General features: G+C 44.3%; 2 protein-coding genes across 4 annotated transcripts in view; one reads left to right on the plus strand and one right to left on the minus strand.

The window, feature by feature from the left end:
- erp44 (endoplasmic reticulum protein 44) overlaps positions 1-5004 on the minus strand; it is a 32269-nt gene extending 27265 nt beyond the window's left edge. The window contains exon 1 of the mRNA XM_064339847.1: positions 4780-5004. Coding sequence (XP_064195917.1) covers positions 4780-4989 — 210 coding nt within the window. The 5' untranslated portion in view covers positions 4990-5004. The remainder of the gene's footprint in view (positions 1-4779) is intronic.
- The window catches only part of invs (inversin), a 57318-nt gene continuing 34916 nt past the window's right edge, over positions 3929-26330 (plus strand). Inside the window, exons 1-4 of one of the 3 annotated variants that reach the window (XM_064339779.1) lie at positions 3929-4579; positions 6601-6706; positions 25187-25307; positions 25895-26061. In XM_064339779.1, coding sequence (XP_064195849.1) covers positions 6704-6706; positions 25187-25307; positions 25895-26061 — 291 coding nt within the window. In that variant the 5' untranslated portion in view covers positions 3929-4579; positions 6601-6703. Of the gene's footprint in view, positions 4580-4719; positions 4741-5042; positions 5391-6600; positions 6707-25186; positions 25308-25894; positions 26062-26330 lie in introns of those variants that run through there. The other 2 variants (XM_064339768.1, XM_064339758.1) reach the window with 2 other exon arrangements.

The following is a 26330-nucleotide window of genomic DNA, read 5'->3' on the forward strand; positions in this document are numbered from 1 at the left end:
ATCACTTTATTGTTTTACTGTTACTTTAATGAATATCCATTTTATCTTAAGTGTAAATATCTCATACCGACTGAGACATTAGTCAGTACAAATATTCATGAATGATCAAGCTTAGGTTATTTGTAAGCAAGCATCGGTACAAAAATAAATGAATGATAAAACAGTAATGTGAGTTATGGATAAGCACGTTTCAGCAGAGAAAGGAATTGCGTTCCAAAAAAATTGGCCATAATATGCAGAATCACAATGATAACACAATAAATGTATGCCATTCATAATTTTACTGTGACACTTATGATAGAAGAAGGATCAAACAGCGGGAGGAAATAAGATAAATAATGTTTTGCCGTTCTGATCAAAAAGAATACTTTCCACACAGGCTAATATTATTTTTTTAGAAACCCAAGCAGCGACTTCTTTCATTTACTCATGTTGAGCAAGCTTGCTGAAGCTTGACATATCATTTTCGACTTCATTCAAATTAGCCTAAGTGCTTTCTCTTTGAATCTGGAAATGCTACCAGGATGGTAAAAACAACTCTTTCTTTTTTGCACTGATGCTCTACTGGAACCACCAAAATCCATTCTCTGTTGATATAGATGATGTAGTTGAATGCATATTTCTAGAATATTGTTTATACCATTACATCGCCCACACCCTAGGCAGTCCTATTCAAAACTGGAAACAGCATTGGTGGGAGAACAGGTCTTCACAATCCAATGCACAAAGGGAACTATGTCATTATAGCCTACTTTCATTTTGTACTAGTCTGCCCTTCACAAGCAAAGCAGAATTATGCTGGTTAACTATTGGGCACAGTCTTGCTGATTTCCTCGCTTTGTCTCACTCCCTTACTGTATCACTTACGTTCCCTTTCTTTGAGGGCACAGAACCCGTTACTCAGACTGGTCCACGGCACGATGTTCCAGCAGTGGCTGAGGTGTAAACCCTGATAGTACCGGAATACTGACTTCAGAGGGTGTGGAGCAACTCTGCTGCCCGGTTTTATAGTGTAAAAGACCACAGCGTGGAGATCACTTCACTGCAGCGATTACACGCTGCTAGGTCAAGTCATCCCCTCTCCCAGAATGAGCAGATATGGCAGCTTCCAGTGCCCGACTGTAATTGGGCCCAGGGTGAGCTTTAAATGGCTAGGAGATGAACAGGGGCATTTTTCATTGGCCACAAATACAGTGTTGCAAGGTGCACTTCCATTAAGAGCTGCACACAGATGGGATCCTTGGCTCCCTTTTCCTCTCTCCCTGCCACACGCTCTTGTGCACACACACATACATATGCGCACGCATGCACAATCACACATATAAACACACAGTCCCCAGCTCTGCCAGGATCCACTATGCCACATGGCAGTGTTTGCAAAACAGCGCTGTGAGGCTGTTTACGTTTGGCCCCAGCTTTCAACCTAATCCACCAACAGCACGCAAGCTAATTAGAGCCTCATGACAAAAGACAAATGACCTGCGACTTCACAGTTTTTTTGGAAACATTCCATTTATTTTTCACCCCCATTACAGCTCGACAGGTGGTAAGAATGGCACATTCCCCCCTCCACCCCTTGTCACACTGCATCAGACACAGTCTGTAGTCTGTAGCATTTTAAAAAGAGATGATTTCAAGAACAAGAGAGGGGAGCCGACTTCTATTGCTTCTCAAAATAATGCACTTCAGCAACCAAAAAAGAGACAATCATGGGTGCTGTCTGGTGCCGAATGTAGCCAAATCAAAGGCTCTTGGCTCTATGTTCCAGAATCAAATCCTAACCACACCGATGCTAACTATGGCTGGCCAGGCACTAGGGTTGCCAACAGTGAAGTTTCAGCTAGTATGTCCTGCATTTCCTGTACGGATAGCCCTGGATGAGACGCTATTTGTCCCATGCTTCCCTACGTCCTTAAAATTATACATGCCATTGATGAATCATGTCAATACCGGAAAACAAAGCAGGTAACTGAAAAACCAAACTGCTGAACAGCGCTTGTGCAAATAACCATCCAGATCCGGGTTGCTATATGGTTACCCCACACACGTGTAATTGTCTTGTTCCATAGTCGAAGAAGGGAAGGCTTGCCACCCTACATGGATGCATAATCAGCCATAGAGAAAAAATATTAGGATATTCTGTACATTATCACACAAAAGCAATACACAAAAGCAACTGTTCTGGCTGATCAGGCAACTGTTCTATGCTGTGCTTCCACTAGCTTAATTTGTACAGTAATTGGGCCACTCAGAATGAAAAGAAGTGGTGGCTTGTTGCATGAATTTCGAGTGTACGTCCTCTGCCAAACTCCAGCAACACGATGTGCCTAAAGTTGAGATACACTTGCATTCCAAATTTTGAATACGGAAAAAAGAAATAGAAAATTGGAAACGGGTGAAACAGGTTTTGGTATGCAACATGACTTGCCAATTCAGTAGACGTTCTTCTCATTATATGCTTTAAAGAATGGCAGGGCCTCTGGTAAGAACTGACCTAACTAGTGGTGGCAGCAACCCACTCGGCCGGTTTTACCTCCTGACACTTATACAAATTACATTACACAAAAACCTGAAAACCTTCGCACACTAACCAGGTGGAAATATATAACAAATAAAAATTCACTTAATTTCAAAAGAGATGATCGCATAATTGGGGTATTTGCACAGACTCGCCAGATCCCAAACCATTTCCCATTCATTCCATTATAAAAAGACTGCATATTTCGGATATTTTTGTGGAATTAGGTACAATTACATCACATAATCTATTAAAACATGTTAAAGTCCGGCAGATGCCTCCTAAATAAATGACAATTTATGAAGGTAGGCAGTTCCTGTTGAAAACCAGGTCTTTAGAGGACACCAGAGTGGCACATATGTCAGCACTGTCTACCGTCTCATTCTTTTATGCAATGAAGTGGATTCTACTGAAGTTCATTTAACGTGCTGTAAGTAAACTTGAAAGCAGTCAAAAGTTTTAAAAGCCTGAAATGAAGTAGCCTATCATTCATGACCAAATTGTACTAATAAATGCAGGGACCATTTCTTATTGTTTTACGGGTGTTTTGTGTGATCGCTCCTATAGATGACTTAGGCAGCTTGAAAAAACACTTAGGTGCCCGCCTAAGACATTTCAATTCAGGAAAAACCCTGCAAATGGAAGCAGAACTCTAAAAGACTTTGACAAATAAAGACTAAAATGCAAATAGGCCTACTGAGCAAACAAGAAACCATGTATACTCTGCACAGTTCAAGCACGTCAAACAGCTAAATAAAAGTTAGCTAATTCAGCAGGTATAAAAAGAGATTTGTGTACTTCACATTGGCCATCAGGTGAACGACACGCCTGCTATTTTATAATGGACATACATGTGGCCTCCCTTATACATGTCTCCGGATAACACACCTGGGCCAAGTGACAACCTGTTGTTTTCTCCAGAAACTAATACTGGCCTGGTCACGGTCACAAACACAGACACAGTGGCTCGAGGTCACCTTCCACATCAGATACAAAAATCGTAGGTAGCACAACAAACTAACTTGAAATTATGAACACTAGAAGCAAACAATAAGTTGAATGCAATTCATAGGACGAAACAGAAACCATAAATTAGCTAGTTAGCGGCCGTCTAGATAGACAGTTGGAAATGAAAACAATTGGCTTTATCATTGAATCTCTCCGTTTGACAGGTCCACAAGGCATTTGGCGCCGACTACGATTTTCAAGTGGAAGATAAACGCATTTTAATGCCGTATTGCTTGTGAGGATTGAAAATTCTTGGTTTGATAACTTCGCATGATGTAAATAGCTGAAAGCGTAGGCCAAAGCTTCATGCCGCAGAGGACTAATAAGTTCCGGGTTGCCAACCAATAGAAATAAGCCACAACAGAGGAATTCGCCAACCGGCTTCTTCAATTTAGGGAGACTCAGAGAAAGGCCATATCCTAAAATAACCACATGTAGACTGAAGCTATATTAAATATGTTCGTTTACAAAGTGGACCACACGATAAGAGTCCGTGCAGAAGCAGGCAAATCGTCCTCGGAAACATTCTGGTTGACCTAACTAGCCGGCTAGCAAAGGGTGTTAGTAAAGCTAGCTAACGTTAGCAAACGTTCATTGGCTAGCTACCTATTTACAGACAACGTTAGCTAGCTAGCTCGCGAGGTAGTTGCACATCTTAGATCGTCATATTTCTAACTTTAGAGAGTTAATTAGCTAGCTATGTCGCTTTTAACTTTAGAATTAGACAGTGGCAAACTGGATAGCTAGCCAAGAATTTGGATTCCTATAACACGTTCCTATAACACAGCTAGCTAGTTATGTAGCTTTTCACTATTAGGGAGCTTGCAACGTTAAGTTACTTCATAATCAGTGATATCATAACTAGCTAACAGGACTGATGAGATACCAACTAACGTGTTGTACTTCTGTGCTATGTATGGCTATCACATTAGCTAGCTAGCTAGCCGGCCAACTTAGCTAGACTACTTGACAAGGCACCATCATCCAACATTAAATATCCAGCTAACGTTATCTATCCCTATGTAAATAACGTTACAGAAGCACAATCGACAGGTAGGTCATATTCGATTTTTTCCGCGGATTACCTAAAACCAGTTATCGTTATTCATTTAACACTGCTGATTGAGACTAATCGTTGAGCCTTGCTCAGCCAGGCGCACACACCGAGAAACTCGATGCACTTCAAAGGTGGATGAAGAACCGAGCGTTTGAAGGTACCGCCAATTCAAAAATGCTAGCATCAAACATCTTACCAATAATATCGTGAAGCAGTGGATTTCAGAAGAGGGTAGAAAGGCAGTAAATTTCATTGTATAGTAAAGTTGGTTGAGGTTACGATGTTGTTTAATATTCCTGGTCTCACGCACAGTACCACCTCCACTCTCTGCTGCAGGAAACGAACAGGAATCCCCAGATCGGAACCACGGCAACCCCGCCGACTGTTCCGGGTACTTGATTGACATACAAGGAAGTGTAGTTTTTAACAGCACATTCCAGTGCTATTTTTATCTTTTATAACTACAAGTACCAGATATGCAGTATTCTGGGCACGCCTCTTTGTTAGGAAGAGAAATGGGACTTGTAGTTTTTTTGACATTTCGGGACCCAGACGTGTTTATTGCCCCAAGGAACGATTTAGGACGAACTATAGATCCCAGAGTTCTGTGTGTATGTTTTGTTGGGTTTTTTTTCCAACCGAAGGGAAATCCGGAAGATTGTGGAAAAGCGAAAACTTGCTTATCAAGGACTGGAAGCACTGTATGTTTCTATCGGGCTAATGTCGCTGTTGTGTTTACCTAACTTTAGCTGGCTAGGTAACTTGTGTGATGGATCTTTCAACTTTTCCTTTCCACTCGAGTAGAAGGTGAGTTACATCATGTAGCTAGCCAACGTGATCTAGCTGCTGCTAGCTCGCAATGATGTTTTGTGTACGTCTACGTTGCAGCTAGCTCTCTTGTCCCAGTTAGTCAAGGAGTTTGTGACCAAATACTTACAATATTGTGTTGGCTAGCAAACAAGTAACGGTAAAACATCGGTTACTACTAGTCCGAATAATACATTAGAAATGCTGCGCGATTCACATGAAATGCGTCTACTGACATTCAGGAGCAATTTACGGACTTATCAACCACAATCAAATATGTTTAAATAATGATAAAATGTATTAACCACCCCTATCACCCTCCAGTAGTATATTTACTGAAAACGGCTATTTGCCACTACCAGCAGGGATTCGTGTGCAAACTCGCCACTGTGTAGCTTAGTTAGTACATTGTATAGCTGCTTTACAATTAATTTTTTTTCCTTTCTCTGTCCTCTCCTCATGGGGTACAGGTGCTCTTGATGAGTAACTGCCAAAGGAATTCAGTTACTGCAGTATCTTAGCTGTCCAGAATTTATTTATAAATTGTTGACCCGCTATATCTGTATTGAAGTTAATAAAAAGGTTAAAGAATGGGAGACCCTTGATTTAACCGGGACAGAGAGATGGAGAGTTTCCGGCATGTTAAATAACTTGGTAGGCTTCCTAGTGTTTCTGTCCTCTCGCTGTCCACATGAGGACAGCAAGAAAACTGGGCGGACGAGAGCTGGTAATGGTACACAAAATATGGCAAACATTAAAATCCGTGCCTCTTCTAGTTGTGTTCACAGTCTCAACAACCAAAACTAAAGCCTTATTCTTTATTTTCTCAAGAATATCAACATCCCTTCGGCAACACAGGACCAAAGTAGCAAAACAGCTTCTGAATGCAGACAATTTAAGTGTTTAAAAAAGCATTTCAAAAGTTGCACTCCCAGCTCAGAGTATACATCTAGGAAAAAAGATTGCTTCATTAATTATTAATAAAAGCCTGCAATATACCAAGGATTAGCACAACAATGGCAGTTGGGATTTTTATGCCACAAGTCAATAGAAAATGAGGGAGTCCTTTGAGTCTTGAGCTTTTAAGGTTTTGCAGGGACATGCGTTACAGTTTTCAGGCTGGCTCTCATAAAAGAAGACAGTTTTGACAACTGTGGCACGATCAGGTATGTTGTGTCCAAATGTAACTGTTTCCTTCTGCACCCTTTAGGAGTGAGGGTCTGAGCATTACCCAGCACCCAGAGGGCCAGCAACGGCCAGTGAAGATTAACTGAGTTGGAGCACACCCTCCAAAGCCACCGGTCTTCATCATCATGGTAAGGGCCAAGACCCCAGCTGTGATTCGGGCATTTTGGGGGTTTTGTTATTACAATGCCGTTTCAGAATTAAAGCATTGTTCTCAAAAAAGATGTTTCAGAAGACAAAAAGATTTTCAACTGAATAGATGACATTACATTAAAATGTCCTTACAGGAAAGCAAAAACCAACAACGGCAAAACAAAACAATTATGCATTGCTCTGTTGTTTGAATGCCGGGCGCAGTGTAATTCAGGTCAGCGTTTAATTTAATTGAATTGAATTTAATTTAAATTAATTTAATTTAATTTAATTTATCAGTTTCATTTTATAAGAGGGTTTTCAAACGGACCGTCTTGACAGTCTGATGCAAATGCAGAGACTGCTTGGCCCGCGCGGTTTGTTTGTGTGTGCGCTAGTCAGCCGCGAGCGATTTGGACGTAATCCACCTGGTGCCTTCTGTCACCGCTCTCGCCCGGTTTGTGTTGACGGGTTCGAAATCCGCGGCGAGCTTCCGGGCTCCTGCCGTCCTGTTATTCACAGTTATGGTTGAGGTGATAGAGCAGACCTCACCCTGTGGCGGTTGCCGAGGCCGGCCGGAGCTGCTCTGCGTCCGCTCGAGCTCGGTAGTCTTTGCGCTTCCAGGAACCTGACTGATGCGCGTCTAGGTATGAGCTTGCGTGAATGTCATTGAGAAAATGGGGACAGGCCGGCTGTGTGTTTTGAACCACAGGCCTCCTTTTGTCACCCTGTACAAGACGAAATACAATTATCTTGCTGAGCTGAAGTCCCAATATGCTCAGGAAAAGGATATAATTCCGCTTTGTTTCAAGCTTCAGGGGTGATGTCACAGCCTTGTCATGGACAATCATGACTCTGCTCTGTGTGCCTGCTCACCTGTGTGCTGCCTGCCTGTTGTGTGTGTGTGTGTGTGTGTGTGTGTGTGTGCATGCGTGCATGCAAGCTTGCATGTGTGTGTTTTTTTTTGTGCATGGCAAAATTGGTACATTATTATGACCTTTAGCTGAAACTCTTCTGGGGTTGTTTGGAGTGTATGACAATACTTTGATTCAAATATGGACTAATTGGAAAATGTATCTATTGACCAAACCATTGATAAAAACTGACCTATACAGTTATATGCATGTTTGATGCCCTAAAATGCAAAAGGGGGTTAGATTATGAATGAGGTATAAAATGTACTGAAATAAATCCTTTAATTAATCCCTCAATATTGAATTTAATTTACAAAGAAAAAAGGACTTCTTGAGTGATTTGTGGTGATATATTATGGATGAAGATATATCAGCCTATAGCCTGTTTGAATCCACTGGAAAAAGAGTTTCAGTTCTCATGGTGCATATCATTTCACTGTACCAGTGGACCAATCAGATCTCCTTCTGTTCATTTTATCTATCTGCAAACAATGTTCATCAGGCCTGCAAAGTCAAGATGCTGATATAGGACGGCTTAGCATCTGTTGGCTCTGGAGGCAAGCCAGGATGTGTCAGTTCCCATCCCTGACTTCCCATCAGCCTTTTTCTTCTCTCTCTTTGCCCCAAGCATTGATTTCTCGTTTGATTTTCCATCAGATTATTTTCTATCAGCTGTGACTTAGCCGGTGGGCAAATGGCTCGTTGCAGCCTAATTGGACATTTAATTTGATCACAGTTTTAGCCCAATTAGGCATTGAGGAGGACCGAGCTGGAGATGGCTCTCCTTTTCTCTGTTGATGCAGCTCTCTGGACCGTCTCGTCTGTGATGTAATTTTGGGGCTCACGGCTTGGTATTACCTGCCCATGGGGTGCTGGCCTGTGCCAGGCTTATGCTCATGAGTGCACCTGAGAGTGTTATCACACAGTAGTAGGGAAGTGCACATTCCACACAAATGAATCAATACGTCAATATTCAATGCCATGTCTTCCGGTAACACATTGATATTCCCAGACTATCAGCAAAGTAAAATAAATCCTATCTCTTTCCTGGCCCAGAAACCTATCCACAGCTTTATACAGAATTCAGGATAAATTACTGTGGATTTCCTGTGTTATTAATTGTCTATTCATATACAATTTGCTGTCATTAGAAACAGGATCTTATGAACATGGGATGCAGGTCATCTTACTGCAGCAAAAATGGTTGCGACGGTTGTTTGAATTCATCTCACTTCCTGACATTGTCAATGCGCTGGTTCTTGATGCAGTGATTCTGTCTGTTACAGTGACAGCTGTGGCCAGGAGTCCTACAGCCTGACACTTACAGTAATTCTTATGGCTCAGCGGCCTGCTTTATTACAGAGTAGCTGCAAATGCTCTGGTCAAAGACTATTGTCAATGGCAATTCAAACCTGAGTAGTTATTGAAGAAATGTGGATAGAAAATATTTTTTTAAATTTTTTTAAGTCCACGGTTGTCATCGCAATACTTGGTTTTTTATCAATTGGAATTCCTGTGAGTATCAAATCTCCTTAACTGAAGGTTCTTGGGAGTGGGTGGGGGGTGGGGAGTGGGTCCCACCCATTTGCCTCATGGTCCTCATGCAGCTTTTTAATGGGGCCTGTGCAGGGTGATGGATCCTAGTGTGTGTGTGTATGTGTGTATTCCCTGTGCTGTCAACTTTACTGCATTTTATTAGCCTACTTGTTTGCTGTTTTAATATTTTATTTTGTGACTCATGTGAATTGACCTTAGGTTTTATAAAGGCACTATAGAAATAAAATGTTATTATTGTTATCGTTGTCATCATCATGATCTGAGCCCTGCTTTAAAGCCTAGAGTAATTAAGATTCTCTGGCTATGGGAGTTTGTGTGGACCATATGGGCAGGTGTAAGGGTGGCACTGCTGTTGCTTTTGCTTTCATGTTCTGTGAAGGGCACGTCTGCTCTGTCTGAATCATTGCTCCGTGCCCCGCAGAACGCTTTTGCTTCTGTTACAAGGTCTTCAAGGTGAAATTTTCAATGCAGTATAGATAGTACAAAGGAGGAGTCCTTTCTTTGTTGTTGCTTTTATGGATCGTTTTGATGTCAAAAATGTGAAAATGCAGAGATGTCTTGAATCTTGACGCAACTAGGCTACGTCTTAGAGAAAATAATTCCAGCTCTGTTTCTGACTTTTTGCTTATTATCCTTATTGCCAACGTTCTCAGGGGTTGTTTTTGCCTCATTCTGTCCGCCTGTCTGTCAGTCAGTCAGTCCGTCCGTCAGTCAGTCAGCCAGTCAGTTTGTCAGCAGGATATTTCCGAAAGTTATTAACTGATTTGCATGAAACTTTATGGAATGCTTGGTCATGGGGCAAGGAAAAAGGGATACATTTTTCACACTTATTGCCCACTGGGGAGGTGGGTATGGCAATGGGCGTGGCTTCACACATACGGTCGTAGAGCTTCCGAACAGATTCACGTAATGCTATGAAACTTTGATGGATAACTGTTTTTTCTGGTCACTGAAATATAGTGCTGATTTTCCATGTGGTGTTGCAATAACTAACTTAAATGCTAGAATTTAAGCAGGCATATCTCATGCCCGATTTGAGATATCTCCTGATGTGAAGGGTTTGGAAGAAATGATTAACGTTTGGTGAATTTCCAACATGTGGAACTGGCATGTATTGACAACTGCATAGCTTTGGCTGCAGAGGTATGCGTTCTACTGAGTGCCGTCTTGGTTGTGGAGGTCTTTTAGTTTAATGAGTGATGTTTTGTCAGAGCTGTTTATGGGTGTTTTCTGTGAGGCCTGTGGTAAAGGACAGGATTGGCCAGACTGAGCCCAGTGTCTGGCAGGTTATATTTTAGTAGTGTTTTTATATTTGTGGTCACTCGGCACTTAAGTGATCAAATTGAATAAAGCCAAGAACTCGCCTAAACTGGATTCTTGGGTATAACCCAGTTGCTGATTTGAGGCTGCTATCAGTGCCGCAGATCCTGTGGCTCTCTAGGTCCAGGGTTCGGGACGCTTGCACCCATGCTGAAGAGGATCTGCCACTGGGCTTTGGTTAAATTTTTTGTTTTCAATTTAATTTCAATATTCCAATGTTTCAAATGCAAATATTGCTAGTTATTGTTCTTGTGGTAGTAATATAACCAGTATGTACCTTAATGGTATTCATAAGTTGTAAAAGCACACTTTTTTCAATTCAGTTATGGCTGGCAAAACCGGTTTTCTGATTTGACACTGTAATAGATAATTCTCCAGCACCTTTTAGGTCTCATTGGCAAAGACCTTGCAATGAACTGTGTGCAGTGTGTGTGTGTGGGTGTTGCCATAGGCATATATCCCCATGTGAATATACTTTTCCCATGTGAATATGCTTTTCCTATTAAACAGAAATCAAGTCCTTCCCAGGAATAAGCAGGAATAATTTGACTAATGTCTGAGAGTGCTGTCTTATAAACCACATGGTGTAAAAGCTTCAAGGTCTGAGGCTTGCTGTATACTGAGATGTGCCCCATATAGCACATGGGGTTTGAGTTGCTTTGAGGCGGGGTGTGGGGAGGGCTAGTGAAGACGTTTTTTTGCCAGACCCGGACACAAAAACAGGTCCTGCCCACGCTTTGGCCTGATAAACCTCTGGTACAGCACCCGTGTGAAACTGCTGTCTGGCGAGTGCCTCCACGCCAAGGGAGAGTGCCTGCAAGTCACACCACAAAGTTAACTACTTATGTCAAACATACATGGAGGACAATGTAGTCATTTTAGTCACATTAAAGAGGGCAACCTGCAGGCAGGTGTTTTGCTACTGTCTCAGTAGAGCCGGTCCCTTGTTATCCCTGCCGCCATCTGGTTGCCATCCTGTCGCAAGGCTCTTCCCTGCACAGCCCTGCTTCCTGACTGCTGTGCTTGGTAAAGCCGCTGTTACCAAGCGACGGTTGGTTACCCAGGTGAAGTGATGAACATTCTGTATGTGTCGACTAGGTGGCTTGTACCTGGGAGAATGAGGTTCTAACCTCAGCCTTGGGACACATGGCCCTCATTCAGTTTCATCTTGTTTGAGTGAGATGTGAACACATCTGCTGCTGAGCTAGATCATTAGTCAGGGTTGGTGCCAATATGTGACAGTATTTGCTTTGGAATTAATGACCAAGCCCCAAATTTCCTGTTCCTTGAATCCTTGATTTCAAATGTGCATACACACCTGTTGTGAATGTGTGTAAATCATTGGAACCCTGTTTTACTCATTTACCCTGTTTTTAGACCTGTTGTAAAAGGTCTGCCTAATTTTGTGAATAGAGTGAATGAATCCCGAACTGAATGACTATCAGCTATAGAAGTACTTATTCAAACGGTTAATTCAAAAATATTTAAAATATATATTTACATAGCTGATGTCATTCAGTTAGACAGGGACATGCACAGACATTTGGGGGGATTTGTAGGCCATCTAGACTGTATTCCACAGGCAGTTGTACTCACACACTATCATTCAGTTACCATAGCACATTTCTGATTAATTTACTTGGTGTGGTATGTTGGTTGTATCCTTGCTCCATAGAGTATATTACCTTTGTAACAACATCAGTTCAGCAGCATCAGTTAGAAAGACACATTGGCCATAGTCGTAAAGGACTACATCATCTACCTTTTTTACAGGATGTGGCATAACAAAACAAATAATGTGCCTTATAACTCAACAAAATGAAATATTAACTAATAAATATGTCCAACCATTACCAACTACGTACATTGCTTGTGTAACAATGACCCCTCTGTGTCTTGTTGGCATGTGTTTGCAATATGAGATTCAGAAATGGATGCAGGCTCATCTGGCTTTTTACCTTACTGTAATGGGAAAGAACATTGTTTTCATTGTATAAAAACAAGCTTTAATCACACAAGAATGATTTGGCATGGTATATTTTCTAGCTCTAGCTTTGCATAGATGATTGAAGGTTGCTCACCCTGGAAAGTGTGGCAACGAGTCCTTGAGTACTGGTAGATAACTAGCTAATTTTTCTAACTGGTCAACCTAGTAACTTTTTTTTTAAATGGAGGATGACAGATCTGCGTGATAAAAGCATTATTTGGTTTGCAACTGTGGCGTTAGGCCTATAGATGGCAGTGAAGTTTGGAGGGTAAAGAAAATTTAAAGTCCAACTGACTTTCAATGGGGCTGTGAAGACAAACTTATTCTATACTCTATATTTAGATAAATAAATAAAATAAAGACAGCAAGGTCCCCAAACCGTAGTTAACAGTTGTAATGCTGGCTGCACATATTAGAAGCCTGTTATTGCCTGGAAAAGGCACCTTCTGTACCACTCTGATTCTTGCTAGCAGCTATGGCACGTATTGAGATTTCACAAGACATCTTACAATGCATCAAACTTGTAGCTTTATTCAGTATGAAGGAGAGAGCCTGTTTGTCTTGCTAGATTAAATTTAGTAAATTTAAAATTGATCACTCAATAGAAAGTCTTGGATTTTTGGCGGGTTTTACCCTCTGTCTGCACAAACTGTTACTAGCTTTTTGTTGAGAATGTCAGAGAACATTCTGGCAATATACCTATATGTTCATTCTTCTCTGTTGCTACTGTTTACAACAAACAAGAACCGGCATCTGTTCGTTCAACCCTTTTATTGAGTGACACACACACACACGCATACACACACATGCAGTTGCAGAAAGGCAAAACAGATACACAGGACATCTGAGGGCTATGGTCAGGGAAGGGCTAATCCCCTGTGTTGTGGGTTTAGTCAGGGAAGGGCTAATCCCCTGTGTTGTGGGTTTATTCAGGGAAGGACTAATCCCCTGTGTTGTGGGTTTATTCAGAGAAGGGCTAATCCCCTGTGTTGTGGGTTTATTCAGAGAAGGGCTAATCCTGTGTGTGGTTTAGTCAGAAGGCTAATCCCCTGTGTTGTGGGTTTAGTCAGGGAAGGGCTAATCCCCTGTGTTGTGGGTTTATTCAGGGAAGGGCTAATCCCCTGTGTTGTGGGTTTATTCAGAGAAGGGCTAATCCCCTGTGTTGTGGGTTTAGTCAGGGAAGGGCTAATCCCCTGTGTTGTGGGTTTAGTCAGGGAAGGGCTAATCCCCTGTGTTTTGGGTTTAGTCAGGGAAGGACTAATCCCCTGTGTTGTGGGTTTATTCAGAGAAGGGCTAATCCCCTGTGTTGTGGGTTTAGTCAGGGAAGGGCTAATCCCCTGTGTTGTGGGTTTAGTCAGGGAAGGGCTAATCCCCTCTGTTGTGGGTTTCGTAAGGGCTGATCCCCCTGTATTGTGGCTGTAGCTCAGATAAATGAGGAGAAGTGGGGATCACTCTAATGAAGATGCTTCTGCGAGCCCACGACCGCCATCCTCCTCTGACAGGTAGGTCCCATGATGCAATTACTGCCGCACATCCGCCGTGATCATTTCATCAGACAGGGCTGGGAGCACAAACAAGACTGCTGCGCTCTCGGGGAAACGGGAACTAGTTCCTCTTTATCTCTGTAAAGCCGAAGCCTGACTGGCGGGGAGCGGGAGCCTAGCCTAGCCTAGCCAGCAGGTGATTACTGCTGGGATACCTCTGCTCGATACCGATGTTATTGCTCCTGCCTGTAGGTCTCAGGACTGGTTCTGAAGACCAGGCCATTGTGTGAATGTAAAACATAATGATAAAATGGAGTCTGACATGCGGTGGCGGGCGGTGATCCACCCTGCGGCCCAGTCCAGGCTGTGTGTGGCTGCGAGGCCTTGTGAGGTGATGTGTGATCAGCCATCGCGTCGTCCAGCGGGGGAGTTTCTGTTGGCAGGGGAGGTTTTTTTTCCCCCTGAGATCCGTGGGTTTGGTCAGACTTAAAAATGCAATTTAATGTTGAATTATGGGAAAACCTTTAGGGGGAAAGAAGATTAAAAACACTTAATTGTGTTTATATAGCCGCTTTCATTCTTTTCGCGAATTTTGTACTGTGAAGGGAGGGGAGGGGCATAACACTTCAGTCACCGCCGCTGCGTCTGTGCGGGTCTTGTGCACTTTGATTGGCAGCTCTGGGCTGGCCTAATTACATTACCCTCCCCGGAAGTGTGGCGCTGCACCCCCTGTGGCTTCATTTGTCACCTTGCGTTGTCCGCACCTTCGCCGCCAGGATGCATATTGGGAGTGGCAGCAAGCCCCCGTCTCCGAAATAATGGCTTAATTAGCGGCTGTGCTCGGCGACAGGGGCCCCGCCCACCCTTGGGTAGGGTTAGCGGGTTGGTCAGTGGGGAGCGGGGGGGAGGGACCCCCGAGCCCGCATTATCGCGGCTCAGATCCCTGAGGTTTAATATTACCGCACTCTGCAGGTTATTGAGGTGTCGCTCATGTCTGGAGAAGGGGCCCCCGAGGAGAAGTCGTGTCACACAGTCGCACGAGGAACATGTTTAATTTGCGCTCTCCCTGAAAATGTACTGTGTTCTCTGTCACCTTATATCACATGCTTCCAATGTGTTGTAGGGCAGTCTTATCAGACCCTCAAAGTAAAACAGTCTGTTTACTGTGCTGACAAGGAGTCAGCAACTGTAATGAAGAGACCGTGCTCAGTTGCAAAACATCCAATTGCATGAGCATTACGGGAACGTTAGGTTCTCCATAATACAATGTAATCATGTTTTGTATTGTTGGAAAACTGATGTCATGGGGAACAAGTTGGTGTCTTTGGTGGTGGGGTGCTGATTAATTATGTTGATACCAATGGGTGTCCAAATACCAAGTTTAACCTGGTGTGATATTACAAGGTAGTGCAGATGATCATGATCTGTCTTATGTGACTAATCGCTTTGTATAAGGAATTCATTTTGGAGATCTCATCACGGTCTCTGTATGCTTCCACGTATTCACCATACATTGCACCTTATTGCATTATTACTAGACACCTGAACATAACTGCATTCATTTACTGACATCCTCTGACCTTACACTACACCCTACAGTGTAAGATCCTGCATAACATGAACTAGGATATCTGACGTAGTCACTTACTATACCTGGTCGAGCAGATAACAGCTAGTTATCAGCTACACAAGACAAAGACATGTCCACATCTACCAAGTTAGGTAGCAGTCTGTATAAAGCCACACCACTGGCAGACTGCAGTCTCTTTCGTCTGTGCATACCTGTTAGCACAGAGTAAATCTTGAAACACTATTTTGGAGTCAGATAAATAAAGTTCCAGTAGCACCGGGTAAGACTACACACATTCCTTCACTTCTCAGATACTTCCACTGTTTTGTGTATCTGAAGGGGTTCTCACACTGTAAATGGTAAATTAGTCTGTGCAGAAATGTAATATGGTGTGATGGGATCGAACAGTCCTGTATTATATTAACTTACTGCATACAATAAGGCTTGATGACACCAGTGTAGAGAAATTCTCTGTGACACAAATGAAACCATGTCATACACAAGTGCAATAGTCACCCTATCGCCAAACACAATTTTGATACTATGACATTGATCGCAAAGAGCACCAGTAGTTAAAAATTGCCAAAAGATGAGCAAATCTTTGTACTTGAGGAGAGGTGAGACTGGGTTGAGTGGAGGTTTAAGAGCTGGGCTTTAAGTCTGGAAGCTGGTGCTCAGGCCATGCGGGAAGCTCTTTCTACTGCTAATGAGCGAGATTCAAGAAGAGCTGTGTTAGGGATGTGTTCTCATAATGAGTGAGTGGTCTCTATTTCTCATGCCCAGTGCTCTTTTGATTTTACAGAAGGGCATACAAAATGTTTTTAAAACCATATTTACCTTGAAATTTCATCTCACCTGTGATAACTTTACTTTCACATTTTTACTGCCTAATTATCAACACTGACTAAAGAGTGTGTCGGCAAAGTGAGGATTAAGTGAAATATGTTTAATTTTCTAAATCCAGCAGTTTTAACCACTAAGGCCCTTGTTTGATGTCCCGCACTCTGAATACCAAACACAAGTGCATCCACAGTTAAAACCCCTCACTTATCCAACATGTAAAATACATTTTGTTGATTTAATTTGTTAATTGTCATCAAAGATATGAATTATGAAATCACTGAATTTGTTGATAGGCTGAGCAACCTGTTGGATCAACCTTTGTCAGATGTACTACTCACAACCAGATTAGAACTAAGAAATTTATTAAGTTACAACAAATATTTACATCTGATCTAAAGATGATGTTCAGCAAACTTAAAAAAATAGCAAATGATACAGACATGGACAGGCCATTCGTGCAAGAGATGAATGAAAGAAAATACCAAACCACAGCTTCCTAAATAGTCCCATACGAAACTAAGATCAAGTCCAAAAACCAAGGCATCCGAATATTCCAAAAAGCCAGTGATGAAAATATAAAAATGCCAGGTGAGCTGTAAAACAGAAATGTCAGATTTTGGATGCACCAAACACCGCACAACACAAGGCCCAGATGCAAAGTTCAGATTCCTCTGTTGGCAACAGCTGATATCCACCCCTGAATGTCCACCACAACAGATACTGCTGACAGATGTTAAGCTCCCAAGAAGTACTTTCTTCTACCTGACTCTGACTAACTAGCTAAAGAAAAGTCTTCATTTTAAAGTGGTTTTACGAGGAAGAGGGTATGGTTGAGAGGGTATGGTGTGGGGTGAAGTGTGGTTGCAGACAGGGACTGTATTATCTGAAAACTGACAAATATGCATATTAAAGTTGTCTTGTGTTGTTGTAAGCAGGGCTAAGCCCTGTGATATTATTGCCAAAAGATGAATTGCCTTACAGGCTTTCCTAAGAGACTCAACATGAATATGTTATGAGGAAAACCAGCTCAGCTTTTGAATATCTCTTTTAAACCCAAATGGATGTTTACACTTATTTCTAACAAAGAGGTGAAATCTGTTAACGAACAATTGCCAAAGACAGTTGTACACTCCATCTACAGGTAAACTATTTTACATGTAACAAAAGCAATTGTACCGCATTATTTTCCATTTTTATCTGTAATGCAGATTCCAACTAGGCCTCAACAACCCTTGTCTATGCTGATAATTAAGATTTTCCCTCACTGATTTCAAGTAAATATCACAGATTGCATCCAAATGTCAGATCACAGTTAACATCTTTGTGCAGCATTCTTTAGTCATGCTGTGGGTCTCTGGCCCCCACTGGCAATAAAGTAATCAAACTTTCAAAAGAGAAATTTCTTGGGCATTGTATACATTTGAGAGACCTTTGGTGTGACCCTAATTGCCCCAGAGGCATTCCTTTGGTGTTTGTGAAGGAAGGGGGGGGGCAGAGAGAGAATACGGGTAACATTCCTGTCATCACAGAGAGCCAGTTAGCCAGATCAAATTATATAATCTGTTTCTCAAAGGTGATAATCTAAAAACCACACATCCGACAAGTGTCACCAGACTGAAGAAACTCACACGTTCTCTGTCTCTGTATGTTCATGGAGGAATGGGTAGGGCTATGTTTTAGGTTTGAGTATAGATTCCTGTGGACCGTAGTTATAGAGGTGTACTGGGAGATTGTTGTCAAGCTGTTCTTGATTGATTTTCATACCTCTTGCATCCATGGTTGCAGTACAGGCCAACACATTTTACACAGAATGTATGGGTTTAGGTATGAGGAGAACGATCCTGGATGGATTTGTAGGTTGAGCACAGAGCGTAGTTAATTACCAGAATTATTCAAATGAGGTTAACGCAGGCTATGCCATCCACGTATTTGAGTCAGTCCGGAAGTGATTTAGCCATGTAAAGAAATGGAGCTGCTTAGTTCCATGGTTGGCTCCAATAACCGGATACTTCAGTTGATCTTTATTCCGTTTTAAGAACCGCATGGATTGCCAGGAAGCAGAAGTGGCAGCTGACCTCTATGTCCTCCACCCCTAGAACATGGCGACTGTCGGATGGATCCCATCAGGCTCGTGTGAATAGAACACGGCTAGATGGGAAATCTGAACACAGCCATTAATGACCACAATGTTGTTCATTTTGCCGGCACGCATGAAATAATGTCTCTGAGATCACAGTTCAGTTCCCAGAAGAAACAACTGATTCTTTTTGCACTCTAAAATAAAATTTTATTGGCCACCCAGCACTGACGCCTGATGAGGACAGCCGGTTAGGCCCCTCCCTCTCACCTACCCTGTGACTAAATGTTTCCTTAGTTCACATCCTGGAAAGGCATATCAGTTTGGTTGTAGTCTGTAACCAAATACTGTCTGTCACACGTAGTAATGACCTCCTCTTTACCCGCCATGTGGAACTTGAAGATTGTTTTGAAAGTCTTCCCAGCGTAAGGTTTCTGTTCCTGTGGCCAGCCAAGTCCTTGTTCTAGGGGAATTCCATCTGTCTCATGTTGGGATTAGGAAAATTAAAAGGGACCCATAATGGTTCTACTAGAAAATTAAAACCCCGTAAAAATGTAGTTGTTCTTCCTGAGCATTTGATTTGATAGTTCTGTAAGTTGATCTAATCACTCAATTCCCCTGGAGGTTTAATTTTCCAATAGTTTATTAACCATTTCCAGAAAGTTACTGTTTAAAGCTCAATTAGATGCACATGTTAAATTATAACTAAAGTAAACCGATGCATACAGGCATGTGAACACTGACCGCACCAACATCTGAATCCAGCCTCAGCACAGCATGAATACTGGCACACACACACACACACACACACACACACACACACACGCACACGCACACACACACACACACACACGACACACAACACACACGGACACACAGCACACACACACACTAACAGACACACACACACACGGACACACGCACACACACACACACACACACACACACACACACACACACAACACACGCAACACACACACGCACACACACACTAACACGCACACACACACACTAACACGCACACACACACACACACACACACACACTAACACACGCACACACACACACACACACACACTAACACACGCGCACACACACACACACACACACACACACACACACACACACACGCACACACGCACACACACCTCCTCTCCCTCAGCCTTCCACCCTTGGGCTTGACCCTCGGTACATTCCCCGGTGAGTGCCGGCTCACAGGAGACTACAGTTGCTGTTCTCTGGGATGTTTCTCTGTCTCCCTCCCTCCCTTCCTCTCTCATTCTTTTCTTTCTCTTCCCTTTTTATTGGTCTGGCCCTGGAAAGTCCTGAATCAGCCGAATTAAGTCTAAAAAGAAAATCTGTGAAGAGAATCCAAACTGGGAGGGAGGGGGAGGGGGGTCGTTTCTTTGACCTCCTCCCCCCCACCCATGTACTCTTGGTTGTGCCAGACTAGCTGGAGCGGAGCCTGCACAAACTCCTGCCCCCCCCCCCCCCCCCCCACCCTCTCCGCCTGGTGGGACCTGCCCCCCCTTATTGGCACGGTCGGCTGTCTGCGCCCGGACCGCATGAATCCCAAATGCATTCCAGAGCCCCTGCCAGGGGGTAGGGGGGCGGTGGAGGGGAGGGGTGGGGTGGTGGAGGTGGTGTAACAGCATGAGGAGCCGGTCTCACGCTACCCACTCACTGCCTCAGCGTCACTGGGGGAGTGACGCAGGCACGGACGCCAGCCTAAACATCCGCCAGCGACCACCCCCAAACTCCCCCCACCCCACCCCAACCCCAACCCACTCCACCCAGGAGCTCCGTCAAAACCACGCCCCTACATGCTGGAAAGCACTTTTTCCCCACGGAGCATGAATGGAATATTTTCAGTGTTCGGTAAAAGAAAAGTGGAGATGGGAAATGCAGTTTTAATTTGCGTTTCATTCAGTTTTCCCCTCCTGCGCTCTGGGGGAGGGAGCGAGGGAGGGCTGTATCACTCCACAGCTTGGTGCGCGTCAGGCTGTAGGTCAACCTTTGTTCTGAGCGAAAATCGAATACTCCCTTTTAAAAAGCACTTCTAATGTGCTGTTTGTACTGCCGCGAGCTAAGCGTCTTGCACAATAACACCGGCTTTAAAGTGAACAGCGTAGATGTTTTCTTCATGGAAATATCAGTTTTTGTGCCCTTATACCGTCTTGTAATGGAATTTGGCATGTTTTAGCTATTATTTTTTACATTTCTCCTTAAATGTTGCGCTTATAAGTATCGAAAGGCAGTTTATTGCATTTGCTGATTTCAAGTTGCGCTACGTGCCATTAGCTCGACTGTGCGGTGATACTTGATGATATTTGTCTCCTTCATGTAATTTTGTCAGGAAAAAATTCAGTTTGTCAGTCAGTTTGTCTCTTACTTATGCATACATAGGTAATGTAATGTGCATTTCAAGTGTCCCTGGATAAGGGTATGTGCTAATTAAGCTGATAATTAGGGAGAACCTATCTCAGTATCTCAGTAAATAGGATCAATTTTGTGCTTCTTCCATTTCCTGAAATAATTATTCAAGGAAAAGAGCCAATAAGAGTGTTTACCAAGTGAATACCAGGTTCCCTCGAAGGAGATGCACACACTTTTCAATATTTTGTAACTTAGAAAATGTATTGAACCAATGCAGTGACTCATAGTAGCCTAATTATTTTGATTTAACCTCACTGGGAAAAATAACATTACTTTTTCTGCATTCCATCCTAAAACTGAGCCACAAATGACCAAAAACACGTTATGCTTCCAGTTTTTAGCTTGTCACTTTAGCTTAGCATCTGAAATGTTAGCTTAAGTGTGAAGGACAAGGTGTCTATCCAGTGAACATAGCCTAATACATATGGCCCTACATTCTGATTCACATTGACTATCACCTGCAGTAGAAATTATATACAATTTGAAATAGCAAAAATGAATCCAAAGTTGTTATATAGGTCAGGAAATCTGTCAGTTAAAAAAAAAACATACTGTGTAATGTTTTCAGAAGTCACCTGTAGTGTCATAAAATATTCTATGGTTATGCAAAAATTCCATATTAAAGTCGCAGTATACAATCTACTTTTGAGCATATGCCTTACAGGCTGTTTTGACCTTTTAAACATTTGGTTGCAGTTTTTCTGTGTAACTCATACTAGAGGGCTGATAATGTGAGAGCACTATAATGGCTCATCGTAATTATGTGCTTGAGTCGCTCGGCGCGTTCAGGTAATTCATAGAAACAACAGGGAAAGAGACGATCGCAATGAAGTGAGCTTGTACCTGGCAACCTCTCCTCCAAGGGCTTCATAATTATTACATGTTTATAGTGTGTTTCTGTATCCTAATGGATCGTAATGTAGTTTCCCAGCCGTTGGGTTTCGCCGTGAATGAACCCACACAGTAATGTACAGTGATTCCCTAAAGGATTTCAGTGTCTCCAATGCAGCTGTTTCATAGCTGGGGTTCTGTCTGTGTGTGACGTGAGGAGACGGGAAGCCCCCCCTAAATATTCCCTCTCACGAAAACTCACACACACACACACACACACACACACACACCGCACTGTCGTGCCGCTAAGTAATTGAGTGTAATGTGCAGCTGTCCCGCTTTCGTAGGTGTGATGATCACTAGGAGCTAGCCACGTTTAAAAACAAACACCACGGTCTTTTGTCGTTTTTTTCTCTTTTTTTAACACAAGCACTTATTAGCAGATCCCACCCACCGGGAGACGACGCTGGGCATGTTTGTCGTTTAGGCAAATGAGCGTGTTGGCATGTGGGATTTGCCCTCGGGTCAGCAGTAAATGCCAGGGAGTTACAGACCCCGCTTTGCCAGTAGGACCCCCTAAACGATCTAAGCGCCATCTCTAAACCAACCGCTAAAACAACTAACCCCCATTAGCTCCCCGTGACTCTGCTACTGGGCAGGGAAGCCGGAGTGCCGGGCATGATGGGTAATTACCTGCAGGAATGCTGGCACAGCGGGTCAGATCCTCTGTCTCTGCCCAGCTTCAGGTGTTGGGGTGGGGTGTTGGGGTGTTGGGGTGGTGGGGTTGAGGTGCTTGGATGAAAATGATCTGTACTTAAGCTCTAGGGTCGTTCTTTCCCCCTGGCCGTGTACAGGCCCGAATAATAAGCTGTGGTAAAATGAAAGCTGTTGAGAGCGGGCCGCTCTGTTGGCAGTCTGTCATGGAGCTCCGTGGGGTTTCTCTGAGCGGTCTCCTTTCAGAGGTCTTGGACACAGATGGCGGCACCGCGATGCGATTAAAAAAAGCATTTTGAGCTCATGCCTTCTGTTTCCGTAGTTTGTCTTTTTCCGATATTGAAGTCGCGACACGGACGTGACGCGCCACCTGGAGCGCCGGTCCTGCTTTCCTCGTTGAAAACACCGAGCCCAAAACGCTGGGGTTAGCCGTACCTGAGCTCCCCACTCACCCTCAGCGATTGAGGTACTGTGTGCGTAAGTCCTACATTTGCCGTTTTTAACGAGCTCGCGGTAACTCGCAGGCTGACGCTGTGCGCCGCAGGCGTCAAAGGGGGCGTCCGGCCTCCAAACCGTGAGAACATTCCTGTCCTGGGACGTCCATAATTCTGGTGATGAACTGAGAGTGCTGAACCCAGCTTTACCGAGTCCAGAACCATCCTCCTCAGGGCCAAGTCTTCAGACCGCGTTCAAATGCATATCTGATGTGCTTTAACACTGGATTCTGGAAAAATGAAAAAAAAGAGACCTGCTGGTGTCAGAATTTTTTATGAAACATGTTATTAAACAAAGCTGGATATGCAAGAATTGTGGTCTTAATATTGGTAAAATAGAGATTTTTTTTTTAATGGCAAGTAATTTAACAAGTGTCTAAATGGATGAAGTATTTGAAGTTATGACTTCTAGTGCTAGTGGTGATCTCTATTCAGCCATTAAGACCCTTTGGGTCCTATACGGAGTTAAATTCATTGCTGTCCTGTAGGCCGGACAGGATCTGTGCTTGAATTCCCTTCTTTATTTTCTAAATGATGATGATTTACCTGAAGCCTGTGTTTAAGGGAGTAGTTTTTTTGGTGGGGGGGAGGGGGGTTGTACCTGTCAGATGCACATAATCCTTCCCAAAATGCATTTGGTTAAAAGGTTTTTTCAGGTTTTTCCTTTTGCAAATTGTGCCAGGCACTGCTCAGTTTCAGTTAACCGCATTCTTACTTTTAAAAAATGAATCACTTTGCAGTTGCGATGCATCCTTTGTCAGTTTCTCTCAGATTTTGTTTGTTCAGTGTTGCCTTAACACTTGGGATGTGACCGCGGTGTCAGCGGCAGAACGCTTTTGTGGATTCACGAGATGTCGCTTCGTTCTGACGGCTCTTGTTCCCCGGGCCCGGTTCTCTCTCTCCGGCTCGCCGTGGCTACGTTGTGAAGCGCTAACGGGTCGCGCCGCGAGCTCAACGGCCTCCTTCATCGGGCCGACGCTCTCAGAATGACTTACGGGCCCTCCGGCGCAGAGCTGGCCCGGGGCGGCCGGGCTCTGGGGCACAGCTCTCGCAGTCACGCCGGGGATCTGAGCGAGGCCAGCAGGCCGGCCACCTCTGCCCTCCCGCCCCGGCGGCAAGTGGCTCCAGCTGACGGCTTTGTGTTCAGGGGGCCGAGGCTCCGGGAAAGATCCGGAAGCATTCAGGCTGCTGCTGTCAGTCTTACTTTGCTGGTGGTTCAGTCTGTGTTGCAGTTACAAAGCAGTATAGACCTGCTACTTCAAATTGAGAGATTACTGTTGACAACTGTGTGTGTGTGTGTGTGTGTAGGTAGTGTTTGTCTGTTTGCATATATTTTTCCTTGTATATATGCAAACGTGGATTATGTGTGTGGGTTTTTGTCATTGCGTATGTGTGTGTGTGTTTGTGTGTATAGTGTTTTTCTACATACAATACAATATTTTTATTTGTATATGTGTGTGATTTTTGTCTGTATGTACTTGTGTGTATATGTATGTGTGTCTGTTTGTGTACTCTTGGTGTATGTTTCTTTCTGCGTGTATGTGTGTGAGTGCGTATACTGTATGTGTGTGTATGTGTGTGCGCGTATGCATGTATGTACAGTGTGTGTGTGTAAGTGTGTATACTAGGTGTGTGTATGTGTGTACGTGTGTATACTATGTGTGTGTGTGTGTGTACAGTGTGTGTGTATGTACAGTGCATGTGTGTCTGTGTGTGTGTGTAGCTGTAATTGATTTGTGTGCTGGGCCCCTCCCCTGCCCAGGCCTGCTGCAGTATTGATGAGGCATGAATAAAACATGGAGAGAGGGGAGGCCTGTCGCCCAGCGGGGGATTCCCCCGGCCCTCGCCGAGCCGCTTCCTGTTACTGGATTACCCAGCATTCCCCTGGCCCCCGAGCCTGCTGCCTGCTACCTGAGCCTCCGTGTGGGTCCCGGCTAAACAGGCTTCAAAAGGGGGCCTGCTGTGACGGAGGCCAGCCCCAGGGAGAGCCGTTACTGGGGCTCAGCCCCTGTCCATTCACACACAGTCGTCCCGCTGCGTCGCTACACGCCGTGATTATGACCTCGGGTAACGATTTAGCGCTCGGCCGCAGAGGCGCGGCGCGGAGTTTAAAAACGCGGTCGTGGGCGCGGTCCCAGAGCTCCGCTGTGATGCGCAGGAAGTGGAAACGGGCGGCCACGTTAAGCGTCCGACTGGACTTTTTTTTTTTTTGCCGTCGACGCGTCGCGTGACGGTCCGTTTTGTCGTTGCAGGCGTCCCTGCTCCCGCTCTGCCCCGCCGACCCCGCCTCCCCGGGCTCCGCCCTCCTGGGCTCGCAGGTCCACGCCGCCGCAGTGAACGGAGACAGGAGCGCCCTCCAAAGGCTGATCACAGGTACAGCACCTCGTCTGGCTCCCACGTACCGACTCTGGATTTGTGCAAAAAATGTTTTTTTAAGAAAACTGAACCCGTGTGGGTAGCAGGAGCTACCTGTCTCTCCTCAGAGTGATGTCAAACTGAGACGCTCCACAGATTTCTCACGTGCCCGTCAGTGAGATCTTGTCTGTGTGTGTTGATAGTATTCCAGCACCCAATATTCCAGAGATACCCATGCTTGTTATATATTTTAAAAAACTACTCTATAATTGCCAAATACTTCTTGTACACATGCAGGCTCTGTTGATTGATTTTGTGAAAGTGTGTGTTGTCTGTAATTCACTGAATGTTTTGTGTGTTTGTGTGTGTGTGCCTCTGTGTGTGCGCATATGCCTGTGTGTGTGCCTGCGTGCGTGCCTGTGCGTGTGCGTGCATGCCTGTGTGTGTGTGTATGTGCATGGCTGTGTGTGTGTGTGTGTGTGTGTGTGTATGTGCATGGCTGTGTGTGTGTGTGTGTGTGTATGTGCATGGCTGTGTGTGTGTGTGTGTGTGTGTATGTGCATGGCTGTGTGTGTGTGTGTGTGTGTGCCTGTGCGTGTCCCCAGCCGATCCCTCTCTGCGGGACAGAGAGGACCAGTTTGGCCGCACCCCTCTGATGTACTGTGTGCTGGCCGACCGGCTGGACTGCGCAGAGACGCTGCTGAAGGCCGGAGCCTCCGTCAACAAATCAGACCAGAGCCAGCGCACCGCCCTGCACCTCGCTGCGCAGAAGGTCAGATACGCTGACTCACTGAGACACTGACACTCTGACTCACTGACTCACTGAGACACTGAGACACTGCACACTGACTCACTGATACGCTGATACGCTGACTCACTGAGACACTGCACACTGACTCACTGAGACACTGCACACTGACTCACTGAGACACTGCACACTGAGACACTGCACACTGACTCACTGAGACACTGCACACTGAGACACTGCACACTGACTCACTGAGACACTGCACACTGACTCACTGAGACACTGCACACTGA

This window comes from Anguilla rostrata, chromosome 1 (assembly GCF_018555375.3).
Source record: "Anguilla rostrata isolate EN2019 chromosome 1, ASM1855537v3, whole genome shotgun sequence".
In the NCBI taxonomy this organism is placed as follows: Eukaryota; Metazoa; Chordata; class Actinopteri; order Anguilliformes; family Anguillidae; genus Anguilla; species Anguilla rostrata.